Genomic DNA, 27,454 nt, shown 5'->3' with positions numbered 1-27,454 from the left:
TTATTGCTCTCTCTTGTGACAACTCAGATAAGATATATGCATGTGTTTGTGCATTGCCGCTCCGCTGCTCGTATACTTACATATGTGTAGACGCAATTATTTATTCGTTTATGTAGATACATAATGATTGAATTATTGATGTGAATGTTTGTAGTTTACAGTCTCTCGCGCGCATATAGGCGTATAAGTAAATGCATCTGTGTGTGACATCTCTCTGGCCTGCCTTATATATACGTATACTGGATTTGATTATTAACGTAACTACTGCTTGGCATGGCCTTAGCATCGCCTTAGTGATGGGATAATTTAGTGATGCTAATATCCGTGACACTGCCCTCCACCTAAGTCTGATCGTCCCGATCAGACAAATCTCTCGATATAAACGTTGCCAGCCTTTCCAAATGGACCGCTTTCATTTTGGTTCGTGGTTTACCGATGGTTTGTATGCGGTACACTACATCGTTGATCCGTTTTACAACTTTGTATGGGCCTTCCCAATTACACTGCAATTTCGGGGACAAACCTTTTTTACGTTGTGGGTTGTATAACAGCACCAAATCTCCTTCCTGAAAACCTTCTGAATTAATGGCTTTATCATATCTGGCTTTCATCTTGTCACTCATAATCTTTGTTCGTTGCCTTATCAGATCATGTATTTCTCTTAGCTCTTCTTCCAAATCACTAGTGGATTTCCTGACATTTCTCTCCGCATTGGCATCTATCCCAAACTTCAAATCAGCTGGCAGTCTAAGGTCATTGCCAAAAATTACTTTTGCAGGGGTTTGGCCCGTTGTCTCATGCACTGCTGATCGGTAAGCCATCAAGAATAATGGTATGCGGGTATCCCATTCTTTATGGTACTTGTCTACTACTTTCCTTAAGTGCTCCTCCAATGTTCTATTGAATCGTTCTACCATACCATCGGATTGAGGATACAATGCAGTTGTCCGTGTTTTTCGAATGCGCAATGACTTACACATTTCCTGGAGCTGTGTTCCGAAATTGGTCAGAATGTAACTCCATTGGTACACCATACCTTGCAACCCATTCGTTTTTAACCACTTCTGCTACTGTTTCTGCTTCTTGGTTTAGGATTGGGTATACCTCTGGCCATTTACTGAAATAATCCATAACCACCAGTACGTATTTGTTTCCGCGGTTGCTAGTAGGAAATGGACCTGCGACATCCATGGCGATCCTTTCAAATGGCGCACCTGAGTTATATTGCTTCATCTGGCCATGACTTCGTGTTCTGGGCCCTTTCGCTCTGCTGCAAACCTCGCAGTTCGCAATCCACTCAGTGACTGACTAACGGCAACCAACCCAATAGAATCTCTGCTTAATCTTCTCGAGCGTCTTCGTGATTCCAAGATGACCTCCGCTTGGACCATTATGCAGCTCGCTGAGCACGTCAGGAATCCTCTTTCTGGGAACAACTATCAGTTTATTCTTGTATTTACCATCCTCACTCTCCCATACTCGATGAAGGCAACCGGATATCAATTCTAAACTGTTCCACTGTGCCCAATATGATTTCGCAATGGGACTCTCTGCTGACATCTCTTCTCTGTTTGGTCTTTCATTTCGTTCGAGCCCTTGCATAACACGTGACAGATCTGCATCTTCTAGCTGGCACTTTCTTAGCTGTTCCTTGTCCCATTCATCTGTACATGTTATATTCATTAGCCGGACATCTATAATGTCTTCTTTAGCCTCGGCTTTTGAACAGTGCTTGCATTCCAAACTACATGGTCTTCGTGACATTGCATCAGCATTTCCATGGGTACTACCTTTTCGATGCTCAATGGAAAAGTCGTAGCTTTGTAGTCGCTCGATCCACCGTGCCAATTGTCCTTCCGGATTACGGAACTGCAGAAGCCATTTCAACGCTGCGTGATCTATCCTGACACGGAATCGCTGGCCGTAGAGGTATTTGTGAAAATGTTTAATGCACTCTACCAATGCCAACAGCTCTCTCCGTGTAACGCAATAGTTCCTCTCTGGTTTTCCAATTGAACGGCTGTAATATGCAACTACCTTCTCTTGTCCATCGACCAGTTGTGATAAAACGCCTCCTATAGCATATCCGCTCGCATCTGTATCTAGAATAAACGTTGCTCCTGGAATCGGGTATGCCAACATTGGAGCAGTGCACAACCGCTCTTTCAATGTTTGGAAAGCTACTTCTTGCTCCTTCTTCCATTCAAAAGCTTTATTTTTCCTTGTTAGCTCGTGGAGACTATGGGCTAAGCTGGCAAAATTTGGTACAAATCGGCGGTAATATGTGCACAGCCCAAGGAAACTTCTCAATTCATGTAGATTCTGTGGTCTTGGCCAATCCTTTACTGCCTCTATCTTTTCATTTGCTGTACAGACACCTTCTGTCGTTACCTTGTGGCCCAAATAATTTACTTCCTTTTTAAACAGCATACACTTTTTGGGACTTAACTTCAGACCAGCGCCAGCTATTCTCTGGAAAACTTCCTCCAAGTTTTTAAGATGTTCATCAAAACTCTTGCCCAATACGATGATGTCGTCCAGGTACACCAAGCATGTTTTCCAATGTAGTCCTTTCAGTACCTGGACCATGAGTCTCTCGAAAGTAGCTGGTGCATTACAAAGTCCAAAAGGCATCACTGTAAATTGCCAAAGACCATCACCGACACTGAAGGCTGTTTTCTCTTTATCTTCCTCCTTCACCTCAACTTGCCAGTAGCCGCTTTTCAAGTCCAGTGTGGAAAACCATTTCGTACCAGATATCGAGTCCAGAGTGTCGTCAATTCTTGGCAACGGGTAGCTATCCTTTTTCGTAACGTCATTCAACTTTCGATAGTCCACGCAAAACCTCATTTTTCCATCCTTCTTCTTTACAAGTACTACCGGTGAGCGCCATGGACTAGCTGATGGTTCGATGACGCCGCTGTCACTCATTTCTTGTATGATTTGACTCACAACTTCCCGCTTCGCCAGTGGAACACTACGTGGAGCTTGGCGGATCGGCCTCGCATCTCCAGTGTCAATTTGATGTTTCACAACATTGGTGCGGCCTGGTTTGGAACCATCCTGGTCAAATATGTGCGCGTATTTTATGAGCAGTTGTTTTGCCTTACTCTGATAGGCTTCCTCTAGCCCATGCGTCCATGCCGTGATATCATTTGAAAGATCAGTATTACTAGATGAAACGTGTTCCTGGAGCTGTTCACAGTTAATAACTACTTCGGCCTCTTGGCATCTTCCCAAAATAGCTCCTTTGGTCAAATTGAATGGTGACTTGAACTCATTGAGTACTCTTACCGGAATGCGTCCATCTTGTTTTGTCATAGCCAGGGTTTTTCCTACAAGTATGTTCAGTGCTGATTTATTTGCTGCTTCGACAACCCACAATTTGTTTGTCCCACAATCTCCATCAACCTTTGCCCAGATGACTGCTTCTGATTTTGGTGGTATTTGCTGACTCTCTTCCACCAGCACTCGCTTACTGCTGTAGCCTCTCTCGTAGCCGAAATTAAGTGGCACATCCATGTTCTTATATCGCATCGTCTTGCTTTGCATATCGATTTTGATGCCTTGGTTGATTAAGAAGTCCACTCCAATTATGATTTCATCAACAATACCTGCCACTATAAAATTGTGTAGTACCGTGACGTTTCCAATTGCTACTTCACATTCTACTTCTCCAATTACCTGGGTGTCTTCTCCAGTGGCTGTACGCAATATTGCTCCATCCAATGGTCTTATCTTCTTGTTGACCAAATCCGCTCGAATGATGGAATGAGATGCACCCGTATCTACAGTCAGTAAACGTTCTTTTCCATCCACATGTCCTCCGACAGTAAGATTGCTCGACCTTCTTCCAATTTGTGAGATAGAGATTATGGGGCATTCAATTGAGGGAGTCAGCTGTCGCCCCTTGCTGCTGACTCGCTTTAGTTTAACGATTGAGTGGATTTGGAGATTTGCTCGTCTCCTTCAGCTCTGCGTTTACGGCCACCCACATTGTTGGAACTATTGGAATTGCTACTGCAATGACGTGCAATGTGACCTGGGTTACCGCACTTGAAACATTTCATAACTCCGGCATTTTTCTGTTGTGATCCCTTCAGAGCTTCCAAAATTGTATCTACCCACTCTGGCCTTTCTACTTCCACACGATGAGCTTTGTATGCTGGTTTACTCAATAATGACGCCGTTTCCTGAGTCAATGCATGGGATACCGTTTCAGAAAATGTTTGCTTTGGGTTCGCGTATGTGGCTCGCTTCGTTTCGACGTCCCATATGCCATTTATAAAGCTCTGAATCTTCACTCTTTCTGTGTTTTCCACGGGTGCATCCGCATTTGCAAGATGAGCCAATCTTTCAATGTCAGAAGCAAACTCCTGCAAAGTCTCGTTAGTTTTTTGGTAGCGGTTTTGCAATTCTATTTGAAATATCTGTTTCCTGTGTTCGCTTCCGTATCGCCGTTCTACAGCAGCCATCAATGCGTCATAACTGTTCCGTTCGTACTCTGGAATAGTCTGTAAGATTTCGGCAGCTGGTCCTTTCAATGCTACGAAGAGCGCGGCAACTTTATCTTCCACATTCCAGTTGTCCACTGCTGCGGTCTTCTCAAACTGTAGCTTAAAGACCTGGAAAGGAACAGAACCGTCGAAGGATGGTGTTTTTACCTTTGGATTACTCGCTGAAACTGCTGGACGATTTAATTGTAACTGCTCCATACGACCCTTCAAATCATCGACTTCTGCCTGAAATTGAGCGATTTTTGCATCCTGCGCTTCCAGCTTTGATGTTACCCTTGCTTCCTGTGCTTCTAACTGTGAAGACATTTGTGCCACCTGTAATGATAAGCGCTCTTCTTGTTCTTCCATCTTTGATGTTATGCGTGTCTCCTGCGATTCCAGTTGGGATGCCATATATGTCTTCTGTTCTTCAAGTTGTGAAGAAATTTGTGTTTCCTGTGCTTCAATCTTCGATGTTATTCGGTTCTCCTGCTCTTCCATCTTGGATGTTATACGGTTCTCCTGCGATTCCATATATGTTTGCTGTTCTGCCAGTTGAGATGACACTGTCGATGTTTGAGCAGATATTGCAGCTAAAATCATGTTCAAGTCTGTACTGGTAACCGTCTGCGATGTTTCGTTTTTCTCTTCAATTTTTGTTGTCTCCTCGCTATCAAGATGAAAGACATGCTCTTCCACATCAATTCCTTCTGCTTCCATTGCCTCTCGTAGCCGTGCCTGAAGTTCAAGTTTAACGCCGCTTGTATTCAATCCACGGGTCTCCAACTCCTTCTTTAGTTGCTGGATCTTCAATTCACTGAACTTTGCCATGTCCTTGTTGTCCTTTGGAATTTATTCAACGATTCCTCTTCTGACACCAATTGTAACGAATTTGCTGCAAATTCCTCTTATTTGCCCTTTTGCTAGGTTCGTATCGCTAAACTGTTGAATAAATAACTCCAATATTGAATGATGGAAAAATGGCCTTTATTAAGTACTTCACAATAACACTTATACTTTGCTACTCGCTGGCTTAATAACCAAACTGATTGATAACTCAAATGAAACTCTACTATTGGCCGCCAGATCGCGTGCTTAATCAAACTGATTGATAGCTCAACTCAAACTGAATTCTTCTTACTCGCTTGCCCCGCTTTTATAGTTTAAGCTGCATACTTCTAGGCTCTTCGATTTCCAGAACTTACTAGTTGTTTCGGCTACAAAATCGCCAGCCACAACTACGTGCACAAATTATTGCTCTCTCTTGTGACAACTCAGATAAGATATATGCATGTGTTTGTGCATTGCCGCTCCGCTGCTCGTATACGTACATATGTGTAGACGCAATTATTTATTCGTTTATGTAGATACATAATGATTGAATTATTGATGTGAATGTTTGTAGTTTACAGTCTCTCGCGCGCATATAGGCGTATAAGTAAATGCATCGGTGTGTGACATCTCTCTGGGCTGCCTTATATATGTGTATACTCGATTTGATTATTAACGTAAATACTGCTTGGCATGGCCTTAGCATCGCCTTAGTGATGGGATAATTTAGTGATGCTAATATCCGTGACAATATTAATACGAAAATATTTTTACTTTAACCTATTCATTAAAGAAATAAATATAAGTTTGGCCGGTCTCATCTAAGAAAACCTCGCTATAAGAAAGGTCATAATTTCATATAATAGAAAAACTATTTTTACTTTAATCCCCAGTAGAATAGAAAATATTAATAGGAAAATATTTTTACTTTAACTTATCTACACATTAAAGAAATAAATATATATTTCCCGGAGGTCATTCGGCCATAAATTAGACAACAAATATAAAGGACAGTATAAGGTAAAGAATATTGATAAAAAAAAACAACTTCACATTAATACCACATACTTTTTTTTAGTAATAAAATCAAAAAACCTCACTGTAAGCACACCTTAAATAATAAATAAATTTAAGGCGCGATAACCTCCGAAGAGATCTAAGGCCGAGCTTCTCTTCCAATTTGCGTGGTGCTCCTCTTCATTTTGCCTACAAATTAGGTTTTATGCCGACTCCGAACGGCATCTGCAAGGCAGATGAGTTTTCACTGAGAGCTTTTCATGGCAGAAATACGCTTGCCGAACACTGCCGAGGGGCGTCCCCGCTTAGAAAAATTTTCTTCTAATTGAAAAACCTTATTTCTAAAATTTTGATGTTGCTTTGCCCGGGATGCGAACCCAGGGCATACGGTGTGGCATGCGGAACACGCTGCCACCACACCACGGTGGCCGGCACTCCACCTTACTCATAATAATAAATATACAAACATGCCAAAGACAAAACAAAATAGCATGATATGAAAAAGGGAAATAAGCAAAGTCAGCATATTAAAAACCGAACATTACATACTCAGCTGAGAGCTTTGGAGAGAAAAAAGGGAAAATCACCATTTAGCAAAATTAACCTAGGGTAACCCTGGAATGTGTTTGTATTACATGGGTTTCAAATGGAAGGTATTAAAGAGTATTTTAAAAGGAAGGGGGCTTTAGTTCTATAGGTGGACGTCTTTTCGAAATATTGACATAAAGGTGGACCAGGGGTGACTCTAGAATGCGGTTGTACGAAATGGGTATTAAATTAAAGGTATTAATGAGGGTTTTAAAAGGGAGTCGCCCTTGGGTTTATAAGTGAGGTGTTTTCGAGATATCGACCAAATTTTGGACCAGGGTGACCCAGAACATCGTCTGTCGGGTACCGCTAATTTATTTATATATGTAATTCCACGAACAGTATTCCTGCCAAGATTCCAATGGCTTTTGATTTCGCCCTGCAGAACTTTTTCATTTTTTTCTACTTAATATGGTAGATGTCACACCCATTTTACAAAGTTTTTTCTAAAGTTATATTTTGTGTCAATAAACCAATCCAATTACCATGTTTCATCCCTTTTTTCATATTTGGTATAGAATTATGGCATTTTTTTCATTTTTCGTAATTTTCGATATCGAAAAAGTGGTCGTGGTCATAGTCGGATTTCGGCCATTTTTTATACCAAGATAAAGCGAGTTCAAGTAAGTACGTGAACTAAGTTTAGAAAAGATATATCGATTTTTGCTGAAGTTATCGTGTTAACGGCCGAGCGGAAGGACAGACGGCCGGCTGTGTATAAAAACTGGGAGTGGCTTCAACCGATTTCGCCCATTTTCACAGAAAACAGTTATCGTCATAGAATCTATGCCTCTACCAAATTTTACAAGGATGGGTAAATTTTTGTTCGACTTATGGCATTAAAGCTATTCTATACAAATTAAATGAAAAAGGGCGGAGCCACGCCCTTTTTGAAATTTTCTTTTATTTTTGTCTTTTGTTGCACCATATCATTACTGGGGTTGAATGTTGACTTACATATATACTGTAAAGATATTAAATTTTTTGTTAAAAATTGTTTTTTTTTTAAATGGGGTGTTCGTCATCCGATTATGCTAATTTTTATTGAGCACATATAGAGTAATAGGAGTAACTTTGCTGCCAAATTTCATCATGATATCCTCAATGACTGCCAAATTACTGCTTGGAAAACTTTTAAATTACATTCTTTTAAAAGTGGGCGGTGCCACGCCCATTGTCTAAAATTTTACTAATTTTCTATTCTGCGTCATAAGGTCAACCCACCTACCAAGTTTCATCGCATTATCCGTCTTTGGTAATGAATTACGCACTTTTTCGATTTTTCGAAATTTTCGATATCGAAAAAGTGGGCGTGGTTATAGCCCGATTTCGTTCCTTTTTAATAGCGATCTGAGATGAGTGCCCGGCAACCTACATACCATATTTCATCAAAGTACCTCAAAATTTACTCAAGTTATCGTGTTAACGGACAGACGGACAGACGGACATGGCTCAATCAAATTTTTTTTGATACTGATGATTTTGGTATATGGAAGTCTATATCGATTCCTTTATACCTGTACAACCAACCGTTATCCAATCAAATTTAATATACTTTGTGTGCAAAGCAAGCTGAGTATAACAAATGTAAACTAATGTAAACAAATAATATGCCGTTTTTAGCACACTCATCACTGGAATATCAAGTTACCATTGAGTAATAAACTACAATACAATATGGAAAACAATTAAAAAGTTAAGTGGGTCTCTGGAATAGTCATATACATTTGTCAACATGCCTTTAAAATATTTATATGTACATAATAACAAATATCTAAAATCAGGTCAAACTAATATGCACAGAATGTATGTATTAGGAATGTAGATACCTATAGTTTGTAAGTATTAGTGTAATTACGTATGTGTAAAATAAGACATTTTGTATAAAAAGAAATGCATTTCTTCAATAAAAACAATCATATTTTAACGCTACTCATCGGCGGTCCTCCTTATTCATTTTAACATTACACATGTCCGTCCGTCCCTCCGTCTCTCTGTGTATATGGGTCAATTGAGCGAAATCGGATGATAAACTCGTCCACTTTTTATATATATAACGACATGATTATTTATTAATTAATATACCTAGAATGTTGAGCATTTTTATATATGGAAGTCTATATTTATCTCGATTCATTTATGCCGTTACAATCAACCGTTTTGTTACCAAAGTAAATATACTCTGTGTGCAAAGCACGCTGAGCATCATAGCGGAACTATACAAGGTGGCAGCACGGACAGCTGATTGTGTACTTTTTTTATACTCAGCTGAGCAGAGCTCACAGAGTATATTAATTTTGTTCGCATAACGGTAATCCGTAACGGCATAACAAAATCGAGATAGATATAGACTTATATATATCATAATGATCTGGGCGAATAAAGAAATTCATTTAGCCATGTCCGTCCGTCCGCCTGTCCCTAAAGACGATAACTAGAGTAAATTTTGAGGTATCTTGATGAAATTTGGGCACTCATCTGAGATCGCTTTTTAAATTGAACGAAATCGGACTATAAATTCATTACCAAAGACGGATAAAGCGATGACACTTCGTAGGTGGGTTGACCATATGACGCAGAATAGAAAATTAGTAAAATCTTGGAAAAAAAAAAACCCTTTAAAGGAAGGTAATTTAAAAGTTTTGCAAGCTGTAATTTGGCAGTCGTTGAAGATATCATGATGAAATTTGGTAGGAACGTTACTCCTCTTACTGTATGTGGGCTAAATAAATATTAGCAAAATCGGATGAAGAACACGCCCACTTTTTAAAAAAGATTTTTTTAAGTCAAATTTTAACAAAAATTGAATATCTTTACAGTATATAAGTAAATTATGTCAACATTCAACTCCAGTAATGATATGGTGAAACAAATTACAAAAATAAAAGAAAATTTCTTAATGGGCGCGGCTCCGCCCTTTTTCATTTAATTTGTCTATAATACTTTTAATGCCATAATTCGAACAAAAATTTACCAATCCTTGTGAAATTTGGTAAGGGCATAGATTCTATGACGACAACTGTTTTCTGTGAAAATGGGCGAAATCGCTTGAAGCCACGCTCGGTCGTTAACACAATAACTTGAGCAAAAATCGATATATCTTTACCAAACTTGGTTCACGTACTTATCTGAACTCACTTAATCTTGGTACTAAAAATGGGGGAAATTAGATTATGACCACGCCCACTTTTTCGATATCGAAAATCTCGAAAAATGAAAAAAATGCCATAATTCTATAAAAAGCATGAAAAAAGGGATGAAACATGGTAATTGGATTGGTTTATTGACGCAAACTATAACTTAAAAATAAACTTTGTAAAATGTGTGTGACACCTACCATATTATGTAGAAGAAACGAAAAAGTTCTGCAGGGTGAAATCAAAAGCCTTGGAAACTTGACAGGAATACTGTTCGTGGTATTGCATATATAAATAAATTAGCGGTACCCGACAGATGATGTTCTGGATCACCCTGGTCCACATTTTGTTCGACATCTCGAAAACGCCATCACATATACAACTAAGGGCCACTCCCTTTTAAAACCGTCATTTATACCTTTAATTTGATACCCATATCGTACAAACACATTATAGAGTCACCCCTGGCCCACCTTTATGGCGATATCTCGAAAAGGCGTCCACCTACAGAACTAAGGTCCACTCCCTTTTAAATAATCATTAACACCTTTCATTTGATACACATATCGTACAAACGCATTCTAAAGTCACCCCTGGTCCACCTTTATGGGGATATTTTGAAAAGGCGTCCACCTATAAAACTAAGGCGCACTCCCTATTAAAATACTCATTAACACCTTTTATTTGATACCCATATCGTACAAACACATTCTAGAGTCACCCCTGGTCCACCTTTATGGCGATATCTCGAAAAGGCGTCCACCTATAGAACTAAGGCCCACTCCCTTTTAAAATACTCATTAACACCTCTCATTTGATACCCATATCGTACAAACAAATTCTAGAGTCACCCCTGGTCCACCTTTATGGCGATATCTCGAAAAGGCGTCCACCTATAGAACTAATGCCCACTCCCTTTTAAAATACTCATTAACACCATTCATTTGATATCCATATTGTACAAACACATTCTAGAGTCACCCCTGGTCCACTTTTATGGCGATATCCGAAATGGCGTCCACCTATAGAACTATGGCCCACTCCCTTTTAAAATACTCTTTAATACCTTCCTTTAGATGTCATACAAACACATTCCAGGGTTACCCTAGAACAGCAGCTAAGAGCTAAGATAATATTTCACACATATGTAAGCAGCAGCAAAGAGCGAACCCAGCAAATATTCGGGGTCAAGAAAGAGTCCGGAAGGAGTCTTAATTCGGATTATTTACGCCAATTTATGAGTCCAGAATGAGTGTATTTCCCTTCTTACAATGGTCGTCCGATATGAATTTTTTACATACTTATATTATGTGAGCCCAAATAAGAGTTCGATCACACTCCCATTACGCTCATAAACACCTCTTCTTCTTATATGACCCTTTCGGAGTCATTTATGTGCTTTGTATTAGGGATTAGGACTGGCCAGATCAAGGACGCATGGCATTAAAAATGGGGAAGCGTATCCTCAATATTCGTCGGGAAAAAGGAATTTCGATGAAAACCCATAAAAGTAGGGCATACATACTGACGTCCGCTGTAAATAAATATATGGAGGGCTGGATAAGTCCTCTCTCGGCAAACGAAAATCATACTCTACAAGTCACTTATCGTGCCCGTCCTGCTATATGGTGCAGAAGCATGGACCATGACAACATCAGATAAAGCGGCTCTGGGAGTGTTCGAGAGAAAAGCTCTTCGAAAGATTTATGGACCTCTACGCGTTGGCTATGACGAATACCGAAGAAGATTTAACGATGATCTGTACGAGCTTTATGCAGACATTAACATAGTCCAGCGAATTGAAACGCAGCGGCTGCGCTGGCTAGGCTATGTTATGCGAATGAAAGATGATGCTCCAGCCAAAAAAGTGTTTCTATCGGAACCCGCCTAGGAAAGCAGAGGAAGAGGGCGGCCCGCACTCCGCTGGAAGGACCAGGTGGAAAACGATTTAAACTCGCTTGGTGTGACCAATTGGCGCCGGTTGGCAGAGTGAAGAAGCGACTGGTGCGCCTTGTTGGACGGCCATAACCGTTTAAACGGTTAAGCGCCAATTAAGTAAGTAAGTAGGATAGACCAAGCAGGGCATACCACGGAGGCAACTTTGTGGTTCCAATGAAAAATCATGAAATATTATGAGCGCTCCGAGATTGTTTGATGGGAGAGAACATTTTACACACTTGTACGCTGAAATAAATTGCGAAGGGCTCTTCAAAACTGAAACTGTGATTGCGTTAGTAAGAGTATTTTGATATTGTTTGCTAACATTCAAAAAATATTTCGTAAATATGCTATGGAATTTTTTTTTAAATACAAGAGAGTACCAATGAAATATAATAATGCTTGTGTATATTGAATAGCTAGAAGTTATGCGCTTGAGCTTTTGTTTGAAAAATATGTTACTTTGAAATGCATAAATAAACAACAGCCTCCTCCGATGTTGCTAATCCGCTTGTTGAGCGACGACTAATACATCCAATGAACGAAATACCGAACAATCCATGTACATCAACTCTGCACAGTTGTGCTATGAAATGACGATCGCTGCCTTACATAAACTACAGATATAAATGTATGTAGCCAGTATGACATACAGAAACGAGAAATAAACAAGGAACTATTCGAAACGGCTGTTCGCGAAAAGTCTAGACCCTGAGAGAACTACGTGAAAGAGGTGAAATGAGAGTATAAAAGCAGCGCAGTCTTAGTGATGGTCAATCAGTTTGTTTTTAAACCGCTGTAAGTGAAATACGCGAGTGAAATACTACTACCATAGTAGCGAAAATAACGAATATTTGGCTATACTTAATATTTGAGTTATTTATTCGACAGTTGAGCGATTTGAACTATAACAGAAGGTGCAAATTAATCAAGAGTTCTTAAAATTCGTTGCAATACTTATAGAGGATATCGAATGAAAAAATAATACAAATCAAATTATATTACAAGTTTCTTCAATCGTCATTGGGATGGTATCATGACTCGCTAAGAAGTTGGATAGGCATTTGGGTAATTATGGGACGAACCCGATCCCGCAACCGATGAAGATGGAATAAATGTCTTCCACCCGATTATGGCGAAGTCAGAATAGCAATAACCTGATTAAAAAACAAAGAGGCCTCGGGAGCTGATGGATTGCCTGCGAAACTATTCAAATACGGCTGCGAGGAGTTGATAAGGCTCATGCATCAGCTTCTTTGCAAAATATGGTCAACCGAGTGCATGTCCGACGATTTGAATCTAAGCGTTCTTTGCTTAGTCCACAAAAAAGGGGATACTGCAAGCTGCGCCAGCTATTGCAGAATCAGTCTTCTTAATATCGCATATAAGGTGCGAAATATTGAAGCCCCTCATGAATTGGCTCCATTGGACCTTATCAGTGCAGCTTCAGACCTGCCAAATCTACCATCAACCAGATTTTCACAATGCGCCAAACATAGGAAGAAACCCGCGAAAAAAGAATATACACTCATCATCTCTTCGTCGATTTTAAAGCCGCCTTCGACAACACGAAAAGGAGCTACCTATATGCCCCTTTGTTTTAATTTGGTTCCACCGCAAAACCTGTATGGCTGTGCAAAATGACGTTGAGCAACACCATCAGCTCAGTCAGAATTGGGACGGAGTACCTGCTGTCATCGAGCAAGGAGTCAACGCATATGCGCCTTGGCAGCCACAATTTCGAAATAGTAAGAGGCTTTGTTTATTTGGGAACCAGCATTAACATTAACAGCAACACAGCTCTGAAATCCAGCGAAGAATCACTCTTGCCAATAAATGCTACTTCAGACTAGGTGGGCAATTGAAAATTAAAGTTCTCTCTGGGCAAACGAAAATCATGCTCTACGATTCACTTATCGTAGTCGTCCTGCTATATGGTGCAGAAGCATGGACCATGAGTAGTAGAGAGTACCGAAGAATATTCAATGATGAGCTAAGCTGTATGAGCTTTACGCAGACATAAACATAGTACAACGAATTAAAACGCAGCGGCTACGCTGGCTAGGCCATGTTATGCGAATGAAAGATGACTCTCCGGCTAAGAAAGTATTTTTATTGGAGCCCGCCTATGGAAGCAGAGGAAGACGGCGGCCCCCACTCCACTGGAAGGTCCAGGTGGAAAACGCCCTGGATCCCTTGGTGTGACCAATTGGCGCGAGTTGGCAAAGTTAAGAAGCGACTGGCACCTTGTGGGACGGCTATAACCTCTTAAACGGCTAAGCGCCAATTAAGTAAGAAAATAAGTACTGAAGGTCTTAAAAGTTAAGTTTCTTCCACAAAAATAGGAGGTTTGCGAATAACGTAAAGCTAGATGACAAACGAGAACGTAAACTTCAGAGTACCATTAGCAGATGACATCGCCACCGCAAGTATCGTTCGTTAAGCGTCTCGTTCCCCAATCAGAATGAGGATGTTAGTGTGGTCATATTAATCGTTTCCGAGATGGTCGGGCTAGTACCTTAATGGTGCTTGTACCGGATCTGTATCCGACAAAGAGCGATCAACATTGATATCACTCCCCAAAACCTTCGCCGAGTGTCTTTATCGTTAATACAACCACAACAACAACATGTGAACGAAGTTGTTACAGCTCATGTGTGTAGATACTACACATCTAGCTAGGTATAAAAACACGAAACACGGACGAAAGTTAACCGATATCGCGCCATCTATAGGATTTGGACTCAGGAAAAAAAGTTCCACTACGCATACCCAAAAAAATAATTTTCGAGCCTCCGAAATTTCATTTTTTTGACTCTTTCGACTTTGATTTTGAAGTTTTTTTTCATGACCTACTAAAAAAATTATCATTTGATTGTAAAATGTTCATGTATACCCTGTCCGACCCAAAAATGTCCTTCAAAAAACTGTTATCGACCGCGTTTTTAGCGGACATTTTATGGGTCGGACAGGGTATACATATGAACATTTTTTTAGCATGTCATGAAAAAACCTTAAAAATCAAAGTCGAAAAAAAGTCAAAAAAATTAAATTTCGCAGGCTCGAAAATTATTTTTTTGGGTATGCGTAGTGGAAATTTTTTTTTTTCCTGAGCCCAAATCCTATGGAAAAACCGATGGCGCGATATCGGTTAATAAATCGACCCAGTCTAATATATATATTTATGTATGTAAAAGTAACCTGAATTTGCTGCCAAGTCAGTTGTAATTTCAACTTCTTCGATAAATGTTTTTGGCGTTGTGTACAGATGGACGGAGCGGTGTATTCCTGCGTAGTTGAAGAAGTCAAATGTATATGTTTGAACTATCGCAACTCCTCCATCTCTGGTAATATAAATTATTAAGAATTGTGAAATATGACTTCAAAATTCAGTTATGTTTTTAACTCACTTTTTCACTTCACTAATTTTTCCCTGAGGCACTGTGGTTTGTATAAGTGCATTATCGCACATAACGGTAATACGATTTTCTTCGCCATATTTCACGAAGTTTGTGATTTCTGCTTCGAAAGGCAAGTGACCCATTTCGTGTTTAACCACCATTTCTGCATTTATCCACTGTTAATAATATATTTATAATTGATACCAAAAACAAGTTCATTTAAATGTATCACAAAAATTACTTACCACAAAAGCTTCGTAATGCACACTACCAAATCGCAACCAAACACGTTGATCCTTTGCCCAGGATCGTGGAACGAAGAATTTGCGATCGTACCACACAGTGCCAACGTGATCGCGCAGTGTATTATCTGTGGTAATATCGTTGTAGCTAGCAGGCACTGGCATTGGGATTACGTCCTTTATCTTACTCAAATCATCCTCATACCATTTATCCCTTACACCTTGGGTTGGGTTTGTTTCGTCTGACTTGACGAAGTTCCATAACCCATCCAATGAGCGCACCTCTCGTGTTTCGGACTCTCGTGGGTACAGCATGCCTTGCGTTAAAGTTACTTCTCTATTCACAATGACTAGTGCTATTGCGAAATGAATGAAATACCCGACGACACCCATGGCAAGTAAGCAAAATGCTGGAAAAGGGAGAAAAGATATACATGCATTAATTTTAAAACTTAATATTTCTAAGGTTATAATAGAACATAGCTCCTCCTGATGTCAGAGTTTGAGGTCATCACTATATTTCATTTAGTTTCGAAGATATTGGCTGTACTAAACTTTTAAATATTATGCGTAGTAGTGAGCCGATACCATTTGCACTGGTGAGTGTATCACACGATTAGCATCCCAATAGGATTTTTGTTAGGTGTTACGTATTTAATTCATAACCCTAATGGGGCACTGTGCACCGATTACACTAAAGCTATAAATTTATTGGTAGTGTCTCAACTGGAGCAACTAAATTTGAATTACTAGAACTTTAGACGATATGAAGCAGGAACACCCGAATTTAATAGAAAACAAAGCTAGGTAAGGAAAAGTGGTATATTTAGTGCAATTAAGCGCTCTGAATAAGTAGCAACAGTAATGTGACTTCTACCATCTTTCTACTAAATTAAAGGTTCTATCACGCGTGCTTGGAAACTTGCCAACTTGATTGTAAATGTTATTTGGAGAAACATGCATTACTTCAGAATAAAAATGTGATAACAGTCAAGGATAACCACTGGCGAAGATTTTTCTACGATCAGTGATTACATGAGCTTCTGACTACAAGTAAAAAAAATAAATGTAAGGCGCGATAACCTCCGAAGAGATCTAAGGCCGAGCTGCTCTTCCAATTTGCGTCGTGCTCCTCTTGATTTTACCCACAAATTTGCCGGACGGGACCTACATGTTTTATGCCCAATCCGAACGGCATCTACAAGGCAGATGAGTTTTCACTAAGAGCTTTTCATGGCAGAAATACACTCGGAGCGCTTGCCCAACACGACCGAGGGGCGACCCCGCTTAGAAAAATTTTCTTCTAATTGAAAAACCTTATTTCTAAAATTTTGATGTTGCTTTGCCCGGGGTGTGAACCCAGGGCATACGGTGTGGTAGGCGGAGCACGCTACCATCACACCACGGTGTGACTACAAGTACTCATTAGATTAATAATATGTTATTACTTTTACGAAAAGTTTGACAGATTCATATTTATCGTTTGAGTGAAATTGGTGTAATCCCAAGACTAAGTGCTCTACCGTACCTTGGAAAGGTTCATCTATATTTGAGACTTCGCATTGAAGGAGATATTAAGATCTGTAAATTGCGCAGTGCCTTTATAGCTTTGTTTGTGATAAGCTGGTTAAAATAGCTGTTTTTAAAATTTGAAATTAAGAAATGCATCAACATTATGTTTTTGCTGCGTTTTCAAAGGAAGAGTTTGAAACTTTTGTTTTTCTATTTAAGTATTTAGGTATAAACTCCCTTTCAGAATTTTTTCTCTGATTTAAGTCTATTTGATCTAGGTTTATAGTATTTTCTATCTAGGTCATATAGATAGTGGTCATGGTAACTCCTCCCGCCTCCCCCTAGAAACTTTTTACTTCCTTTATATTATATTCATTTCTTGTTTTTCAGTGCATTTCAGTACAAAATTAGGGAATCTCTCAATTTATTTTCAATTAACTTCCCGTGGAGCTAGAGTTTTGAAACTTGGAACGCAGCTCAGAGCACGATAACAGTTTATCACGAGGAAGTTTAGACAGGTGGTCCAGGGATCATGAAAATTTACAAAGTGATCCAAACTTTAAAATTTTGTCTTCCAGTTTTAAGGAACTTGTAAATGTACGATAAAACAGTTTGATAGATCGGCCGGAGATAGAAGTATTTAGAAAGTCGATTTACAACATGTGGAATCTTGAGACCGCTATTTGAGTAACTTCCCGTATAGCTAGAATCTTGAAACTAAGAACATACTTCAGAACCTCATGGCAGTTCAACATAAGGGAATATAATTTTCTATTTCGTGAAAGTTCAAAACACCGTCCAAGCTTGGAAACTTTGCCTTTGAGTTTTAAGGAAGTATCCGATAACTCAGAGCCTCGAAACTGCGAACGAACCTTCGGGCTTTATTAAACTGTTATATTTAGGATTCAAGTTCTGTACGTACATTCGCTCAGCGTAAACGTTTCTAGCGCACATTTCTGTTTATATCAACAGCATTGTAAATATTTTGTTATCGAAGGAACAGCTGTTTGCATGCATTCAGTGCGTTCCAGCCGTCATTGCGCTATTGCTGCTTAAAGCTGACAGTCCAGTGCCTCTAAATTGCTTATATTTTTTTGATATATGAGTGGCTCTCAAACTTCTTACTTTTGTTTTTAACCCTTTTCAAAAGTAACCATATTCAAGTTTATATTTACATTTTATTTGCTAAATTTTTAAGACGACTATAATGGCAACTTCTTGTGTATTTGAAAATTGTAATGTGAAGAGCGACTCTGAGCGTTTTGTAGCATGTTGGTTATGTGATAGTCTCGGGCATATGAAATGTGCTGGTTTGACTGGAAGAGTGGCTGACGCTTTGAATGGCGGTAAAGGGGTTCGATGGTCCTGTCCAAAGTGTCGGTCTACTGAGGTGGATCTTTTCAGGCTCTTTAAAACAGCAAGAAACGGTTTTCTTGAAATCGGTAAAGAGCCTCACGAAATCGAATTTCTTTGCCTTCGTATCAAACTCTTATCTATGCATTTATACATTACTATTAGCTACCTTCCTCCGCAATCTGACCTACAGTTATACAACAAACACGCTTCGATTATAATGTCTGTGACTTCTTTGGCTACTTCTTCTGACTTGATTGTAGTTCTTGGTGATTTTAATTTACCGTGTGTGGCGTGGAATATGATTGATGGTTGCTTGGTTCCCTGTTCTTCTCGCGAAATCTTTCAGATAACTTCATTTGACATTTTCGGCTTCACTAACACAGGGTGGCCAACCCCCGGTTGAATCGTTAATTGTTAATATTTTGTCGAAAAGATCGCAAAAATCTATTGTGAAACTACTTATTTCGTAGACTTTTATGGCAAAACAATTTGCTATATTTCTCAGTATAAATGCGTAAAATCGTTCTTTAAATAGCGACCAATCCAGCCTAACATTGGTCACGATAGCCTCAAAGAATTAAAACTATCGATGCAATCAGTATTTCTATTGACACAATCAGTTATGGCCGAGACACAATGAAGTTTTTCATATACATAGGTGCGTTCAACCCAATCTTATACATGCCAGTAACATCGCGACAATCAACGAAGATGTTGCTGTTGTAAATATAAAGGAATTTCATACTTATCAATTGAAGTTTAATTCGCCTTGCCCATTCACATATAAAATTTCGCGAAGTTATAAACATTCTCATTCTTCTATACAAGAAAAACATTTGCTAACATATTTTGTATTGTAATCATTTCTTACATTGCAGTTTTTGACTGCGAAAAATATAAGAAAAGTACCAACAAGTGGAAAAAATAAATTTCACTGGCAGAGCGTGAAAGCAACCTTAGCAAAAGCAAATGTCAAACTCTCATTCTTAAGCTTGCAACAAAAGTTGGAAGTTGGCTAGTTTTTCATGTTCAATCTGTCGTTCTCAAATAAACTACGTGCAATCTCCTCATAATGCACAAGATTGAGTTAAACGCTTCTATATGAAAAACTGCTTATGTGGCGGGGCTTTTACTTACCCGATTTGGTGTTTCATTGGCAGCAAATGTGATATCGTTGAATGCCCAGGAGATAAAGGACCCATACATGATACATACATATATGCAAAACGACGAAATATGTTGTAAGTTAAGGTATATAATTAAATCCAAAAATATAAAACAACAATAACAACAACGACTTGCATACATTTTAGAGTAAATGTTTGGAAATGTTTTTATGTATTTCTCGAACCTTTGAAGTAAATTTGATTCAGTTGATAATTATTAATTGTTAATTATTAGCGTAAACCAGATATCCGCTTTTCGTTTTTCTTAAATCTGGCAGGCCTAGTCTTTGTAATGATTTTTTTTTTAATTTTTCGATATCGCAAAACTGGGCGTGGTCATCATTCGCTTTCAAATATTTAAATTTTTACTCAAGTTACGGACTGAGTAACCGACATAACCCAATCACAATATTTTTTCTATGCTGATAATTTTAATATAAGGAAGTCTACTTATGTACATATATCTATTACCCTGACGTACAACCGTTATCCAATCAAAGTTATATAAAATTTGAGGAATAACTTTACGGCACAGCCCGGATAAAAGATCATTACATACCTATTTATGTGCCGATTTCCAGAAGTGGTTTTGGAGGCAAATCTTTGGAAAATCTTGTATACAGTAATACTTAGATTTCCAGGATCTACTTAAAAATGGTACCACCTCCCAAGTATTTTCATTTTTGCCTTTTCTGAAATACTGTGAAATTGTTTTGTAATTTCTTGTACATATTTCAATGTTCTCTTTTCTATTTAGACATCCCCGATTGTATACTTAAAATGCTCTTCGAATTTGTATTTGTTATTAATTATATATAGTAAATCTTAAATATTGTAACGAATTTTTGGTATATTCCGCTTATTTGAAAGCCCCCGCTAACGTTCGAATCTCTAAACTGTTGAATAAATCACTCCAATATTCTGTATTGCAAAATGGTCTTTATTAGCCTACTTTGGGAGTAGTACAATTATACTTCACTTCGCATCTAATAGCGTGCTTAAATCCAATTGATTACTCATGCCTCAGCTTGCGCTGCTTTTATACTCTCTGTTGCCTCGTCTGCATATTTCTACTAAGGTCTAGACGTTTCGCCTTCTAGAATAGTTGTATCTCCTACTTGGTAATTTCTATATACATGTATGTATATTTGTAATTTATGTTTATCTTATAGCCATATGCGGGTGTACGTGTGAGTAACTACTTCGGCTGATGATTACATGTGTTTGTGAGTATCTCTTCGTTGCCTTGTATGTATGTGTGTAAATGATGATTGATTTGTTTATGTACACAAGAGTGGCTGCTTGCTTTATTGTTGTTGCGCCTTTATTTACTAACAGCTTAGTGATGCTAAAATTCGTCACAATATTTTATTATATGATTTCTTCCTTTTCATTAAATTTCCTCTTTGTTATTATCTGGTATTTTGTTTTATTAATTTTAAGTGTCAATAATAACTTTGCAGCTCTCCGTTAATCGCTGACCCAATTAAACATTTGTCGGAACCGGCCGGATCGGAGCACTATTTTTGTTATATCTCCCTCAATTTATCAGATTTTAGCTTCAAACTTCACCATATGCTTTCGTATATTGCATATATTGTTGTCTGAATGGATGAGATCGGTCGTATATATAGTATATATCCCCCACAACCGATTGTTCAGATAAGAAACTTTTCGTAATTACTGACCCATTTTGAGAGCTAGAGGCTTTAAATTTCAACGAATGCTTACGTATATAGCACATATTGTTATGTGAAAAACTCATACAGATCGGTGGTATATATATTGTAACGAGTTTTACTGCAGTCCCCCTTATTTGCAATCTTCTGCCAACGTTCGTATCGCTAAACTGTTGAATAAATAACTCCAATATTGAATAATGGAAAAATGGCCTTTATTAAAGTACTTCACAATAACCCTTATACTTTGCAACTAATAGCTTGCTTAATAACCAAACTGATTGATAGCTCAAATGAAACTGACTTCTCGCCTCCACTGTTGTCGCCCTTTTATACTGTCCGACCTCCTTGTTGCATATTTCTAGGCTTTTCTAATTCCAGAACTTAGTAGTTAGTTATACATTTCTCAGCTACAACTACAGATGTATAATTTTTATAGCTTCTCTCATTCCCCATGTGCATGTGTGTGTGAGCGCCACTTCCACAATCACAATTGCATACCTTTAGGAGCATTTCAGATAAGATATCTGCATGGTCTTGTGCGTTGCTTCTCCGCCGCGTGCACGCGTATGTGTAGACATAATGATTGAATTATTGATGTGAATTCACGTCACTGCTTAGCATAAGCCTAGAGATGGCAGTACCCCTTAGTGTTGCTAATATTCGTAACAATATTATATACCCCATATAAACTGTCAGTTTTGCCCCTTTTTTACGGCTAGAAGCTTCAAATTTCGTCGAATACTTACGTCAACGTCATATATTGTTGAAGTACGTGATTCGTAGTCATAGTTTTTACATGCAGACCACAAAAACGTGAAACTTTGTATCCAAAGTACCTACCTATTTTTTATTTATCTTAAAAATCGTTTAGGTATGTACATCTGTTCACTATATATTTCTTATCTTATACAGCCGATTATTTGGAGATTACGAATGGGATAAGATTATTGTTCAGCCCCATTCATGAAAGGTATGAAGTCTTCGGCACAGCCGAAAACAGTCCCGTCCTTACTTGTTTATATGATGTGTTTGAACCCAGTTTATGTTGTCACATCTGGTTCTCTAGATATTAAAGTTTAAGTTTAAAAACTTTATGCGATGTTGATATATTGCTACTGTACATTAGAGTGGTCTTAAAATTTTGTTTTCCGCAAAAAGACTGTACTGCCCCCACACGTTTGCTCTGTTTTTTACATCTATATAGGTTTACGCTTAAACCTTATATGGACTGCTAAGCGTTAAACTTTATCTGCTCTTCTGAAATTGCTGCGCATAAAATTCGTTCTCCTAAATTTCAATACGGATTATACTCAGATGCAACTGAAATATGTGTCTATGTTTCACCTCTACACTAACTCTATGTATTACTTATAAAAATGGTGTGTGTCCACTATTCACCGCAACCGATTCAGCTATAGGTTATACACAGACACACAGGTTTGTGTCTCCGCTTTTCGGTACAACATGTTAGTTGCCTCTAGATGGGTCTCACAAGCATCATCTAAGTGAGGATAAGCCTTTTTTACGCGCAAACGTAGACGTATATACCTGTAAACGGTTATTATTCCTTTGTACATATGTAAGTAATAAATAACACAACTTCTCGGCAGATTACACCAGCTTAAGGCGTGGCACATTACCATTGAAAATGCCCAAAACTGTTTTTTTTTTAATTTTCGAAAATAATGCCCGTCAAAATCTTGTAAAAAGTTATAAATATGCAGTTTTACTTATAGTGTATTTATAAAAAAAAATTAATGAAAAACAATTTTTGGAAATGGGCGTGGCACTTCCCATTTTTTAATCGTATCAAGACAAAATTCGGTACACATATTGCTCCCCATCGTATTTTACTTTCAAAATACCATTATAACAAAAAATTTAAGAAACTAAAATATTTGAAATGGGTGTTTCTTAAGGCTTGGTTTCCTCCAAATCGGTGCCGCTATGTTACGACCGCTAAAGAGCAGACGCCATTTCAGTGGCACCGTTTTGTTGGAAACTACGAACTGTTACGGGCGACGATTCGCAAAATTTAATTCTGCATTTTTGCGAGTTTTTTTTTTAGTTTTTTTTTATTATTTTCTTTAAATAAAGCTACAAGAAAAAAATTTTTATTCAAAAATGTTTTTTTTTTTTTTATAGATAATTTCAATTATTTGACAAAATGTTCACCGCTTTGACAATAGCGGTGGCAAAAAACGGGGATGAAACAGTTTCTACCTTCTTGACGGCCGTGATATTTTATGTCCTGCCGCTATATTATGTTATGGTGAACTTCACCGTCTTCTTAGTTTCCACATAATTACTTTTACACTACAATATTTTTGACAACATACTCTACTGCTATATAACGGCACTGCTTTCGATGAAACCAAAGCTTTAGTGTCAAAAAACTGAAACTAAATGGACTGTACGACAACTCTCTAATTCTACTTAATTGGTACCTTACCGTTTAAGCGGTTATGGCCGTCCAACAAGGTGCGCCAATCGCTTCAACCCTCCGCCAATTGGCTCCAAGTGGTCATAACCAAGGGAGATTAAATCAATTATTTTGTTTTGTTGATTTTCCGGCAGGGTGGATAAATGATGTATATTGGAACTATTTTCCGTCATCCCTTGTCAAATTTGGTTTCGAGACAAACCGGTGTCGGCGTTGTGCCATCATCAGTGTCGATTTTCGTTCTGATCTGTTGCTGTAGTTTGTCCTGTATTTATAGTTCGTAGGCACATGAGCAGGTATTGTCAAAATTGACGCTTGTGTATATTTACTTAGTTATGTGTATGTGCTGTGTGTTCATTCAGAACCGAGGGTGGTTTTTACTGATCGATTTGTGTGGCTGACTGAGGCAGGTAAAAGTCGGTAATTTTAGTCGTATGACATTCTTTGTGGGTTTGTTGTTTTGGTACGTTAATTGTTTTGTGTTTTTTTTTGTTGTGTGTTTGTCTGCTGTACTTGTGTGATTACTTTGTTTCTTGTAAACAAGTTTTAAAGGCTCGAATATTGTGTAGAAATTGTATTTATCTGTTCGTTTACTATTCTACCGACGAATGTTTTCTGTTTGTAGATTTCCATGTTTTCGAGTACGTTGAAGCGTCGGCCTTTTGCTTTGTATCGTATCGGGATACGAGTTCATGATGGCTGGCAACCTTATATGTATTATATTTCTTAATAAAACTAGTCTGGCAATACTGCGCTTGCCAGACTGGAAATTGACATGTTCAGATTAACTTGAAATGTGAAAGAGTTCAGTTTTGATTTGAGTGATAGAGAAAAGAAATGATTGTGACAGGTTGTGATTAAAGAAAATAAAGAGTTGGGTTTTTTATAACCATTTTTTCCCAACTATAAACGTTGGCCGTTATATTCTTTATTGTGAGAAAGGGTAAGTTCCAAATTATACATGCTTGTATGTGAAGGACCCTAACTGTTTTATTGATGTTTACTGGGGAACATTCATTTTCGACCATGTGATTCGCGAAGCTAGACGCTGGTATAATGTTTGGATTCCGTGTTTTTTGTTGTAATGTGTTCTCTGAATCTCGTTCTTATTTGCCGTCCTGTTTGTCCTATGTAACTATGTTGGCATCCGTAAGTAAGCTTGTATACGTCGTGGCTGCTAAGATAATCCTCTGAGTTAGTCTTAGTTTTCGCCCTAGATTGTTCGCTGTTTTGAACGCTGTGTTAATGCTGTATTTTTTAAAGAAGTTTGCCAATTTTTGTTGCTTTTCCAGTATATGTCATAGTCGTCCAGGTGTTATTATTTTCCTTTTCATTATTTCATTCATTATTACGCATGGAGAAGCAAAGACCGATACATTGATGAAACTTGATATAAGGATAGATTTTAGTACGAAAAATAGAAAATTGTAATTTGTTAAAAAATTAGCACGTGCTATACAAACTAAAATCTGCCCTTATATGCGCATCACATGAGAGTTGAAATTTTGGAATGGCTCTCCTGAAAAATTGTGAAAAGTATGTTTTGTAGTATATTTCAACTTTCATATTATTAAATTTTCATGACATTCCTCTTTAAGTGTATAGTTATTGCAATTAACCCCTGCAGTGGTCACGAATAACAACACACAGATCATAAAATGTATCATAATCTTCACATTTTCTCCTTTACTTTCCTTTTCTCTCCTTTCGTTTCCTATCTTTTCCTTTCCGTTCCTATTCTATCCTATCCTTTCCTTTCTCGTCCTTCCCTTTCATTTTCTTTTCCTTCTTTCCTCACCTTTCTTTTCATTGCCTTTTCCATTTCTTTCCTTTCTCTTTTTTCGTTTCTAACTTTACTACTTTTTATTCAATAAATTGTACTTTTATTACATTTATCTAACTTTTGTTTTATTTTATTTTATTTAAATTTATTTTATTTTATTTTTATAAAATTTGTTTCATTTTGCTTTATTTTAATTAATTTTTTCTAATATTGTTTTATCTGTATTTAATAAGTGAGACATACTCATATTGCCTTATACAATTGTTTTTGTTATTGCTATTAGAGAAAAACAAGTAAGGGTGTATAAGTTCGGGTGTAACTGACATTATGTACTCAGCGTGAGTTTCAATTGTATTTGCAAATTTATTTACATATTTATATGGACTGCTAAGCGACAAACTTTAAATACATACACCTCTGAAATTGCTGCTCATAAAATTTGTCCTACTAAATTTCAATACCCATTATACTCAGATGTAACTGAAATATGTGTCTATGTTTCACACTCTAAACTAATTCTATGTGTGTCCACAATTCATCGCAACTGATTCAGCTATATGTTATACCCTATGGCCATCAGAGGGTTGTATTCCGCTTTTCGGTACACCCTGTGCTATAGCTAGTTATTTAACCACTGCCGCTGGGTCTCCTAAGCATTATCTAAGCGAGGATAAGCTTTTTTTTTACGCGCAAACGTAAGTGTATACGCGTGTGAAAAAACACGGCTAATATTATGAACTTTGGTAAAATAACCGTTGGTGGTAACGGTATAAACGAATAGAGATAAATATAGACCTCCATACTTCAAAATGCTCAGGATGAAAAAAAGGAATTGATTTAGCCATGTCCGTATGTCTGTCTGATCACGAGAACTTGAGTAAATATTGAGATATCTTATTGAAATTTGGTATATGGGTTCCTTGGCATTCATGCTTCATCGCTATTTAAAATGAGCGAAATCGAATGATAACCACGCTCACTTTTTATACCCAGCTGTACTTGTAAACGGCGTATTATAACTTTGATTGGATAACGGTTGGCTGTACAGGTATAAAGGAATCGAGATAGATATAAATAAATAAATGTAAGGCGCGATAACATCCGAAGAGATTATAGGCCGAGCTTCACTCGAGATAGATATAGACTTCCATATATCAAAATCATCAGTCTCGAAAAAAAATTTGATTAAGCCATGTCCGCCCGTTCGTCTGTCCGTCCGTTAACACGATAACATGAGCAAATATTGAGATATCTTCACAAAATATACGGGCTTATATGAAACCAGAATATATTGGTATTGAATATGAGCGAAATCGGACGATAACCACGCCCACTTTTTCTATATCGAAAATTTAGAAAAATGGAAAAAATCAGATAATTCTGAAACGAAACCGCTAAGCTATAAAAATTTGGTAGGCTTTTTGTCGCAAAACATAAGTTCCACAAAGTTTTGGAATATGGGCGTGGCACCACCCACATTTAGAAGAAGAAAATTTGGAAGTTTAACCAGCCGTAAATGATGATATAGACTGAGCGAAGATAATCAAAATCCGTTACAGATCACGCCCACTATTCCTAAAGGTCTAACCTTAACAAAGTTTGGAACAACTCTATGGTATTTAACTATAACTCTATGGTATTTAACTTCGGTCCGAGTAGTCCGAGGGCCAGTACCATGGAGAGGGTACTGACCGGGAGGCCATCAGTGCTACTACCGCCCCTCCCTTGGCCCCCAACAGCAGGCCCTCCACCCAGCGACAAGCGTCTGGTGAGTCGACTGCTGGCAGCCTAAGGGAGATAGGGGGGGTCGCCTATAGGGCAAAGGGCCCATCTAGGCAGGGTAGGGCTGAGTGAAAATCCAG

The 27,454-nt window shown here is 38.1% G+C and overlaps 1 protein-coding gene across 10 annotated transcripts in view; it reads right to left on the bottom strand.

Annotated features, from left to right (window-relative positions):
* LOC137244196 (beta-glucuronidase-like) overlaps positions 1-27,454 on the bottom strand; it is a 664,948-nt gene that overhangs the window by 77,090 nt on the left and 560,404 nt on the right. For 6 of the 10 annotated variants that reach the window (XM_067772845.1, XM_067772844.1, XM_067772848.1 and 3 more), the window contains 3 exons: positions 15,654-16,060; positions 15,418-15,584; positions 15,209-15,351 (listed from right to left, as the gene is read on the bottom strand). In XM_067772845.1, the coding sequence (XP_067628946.1) occupies positions 15,209-15,351; positions 15,418-15,584; positions 15,654-16,043 (700 nt within the window). In that variant the 5' untranslated portion in view covers positions 16,044-16,060. Of the gene's footprint in view, positions 1-15,208; positions 15,352-15,417; positions 15,585-15,653; positions 16,061-19,655; positions 25,961-27,454 lie in introns of those variants that run through there. The other 4 variants (XM_067772852.1, XM_067772851.1, XM_067772850.1 and 1 more) reach the window with 2 other exon arrangements.

The sequence above is a fragment of the Eurosta solidaginis genome, chromosome 3, assembly GCF_040869045.1.
Source record: "Eurosta solidaginis isolate ZX-2024a chromosome 3, ASM4086904v1, whole genome shotgun sequence".
In the NCBI taxonomy this organism is placed as follows: domain Eukaryota; kingdom Metazoa; phylum Arthropoda; class Insecta; order Diptera; family Tephritidae; genus Eurosta; species Eurosta solidaginis.
Note: the sequence above shows the minus strand (reverse complement) of the source record. Positions and strands in the feature narration are given on the sequence as shown.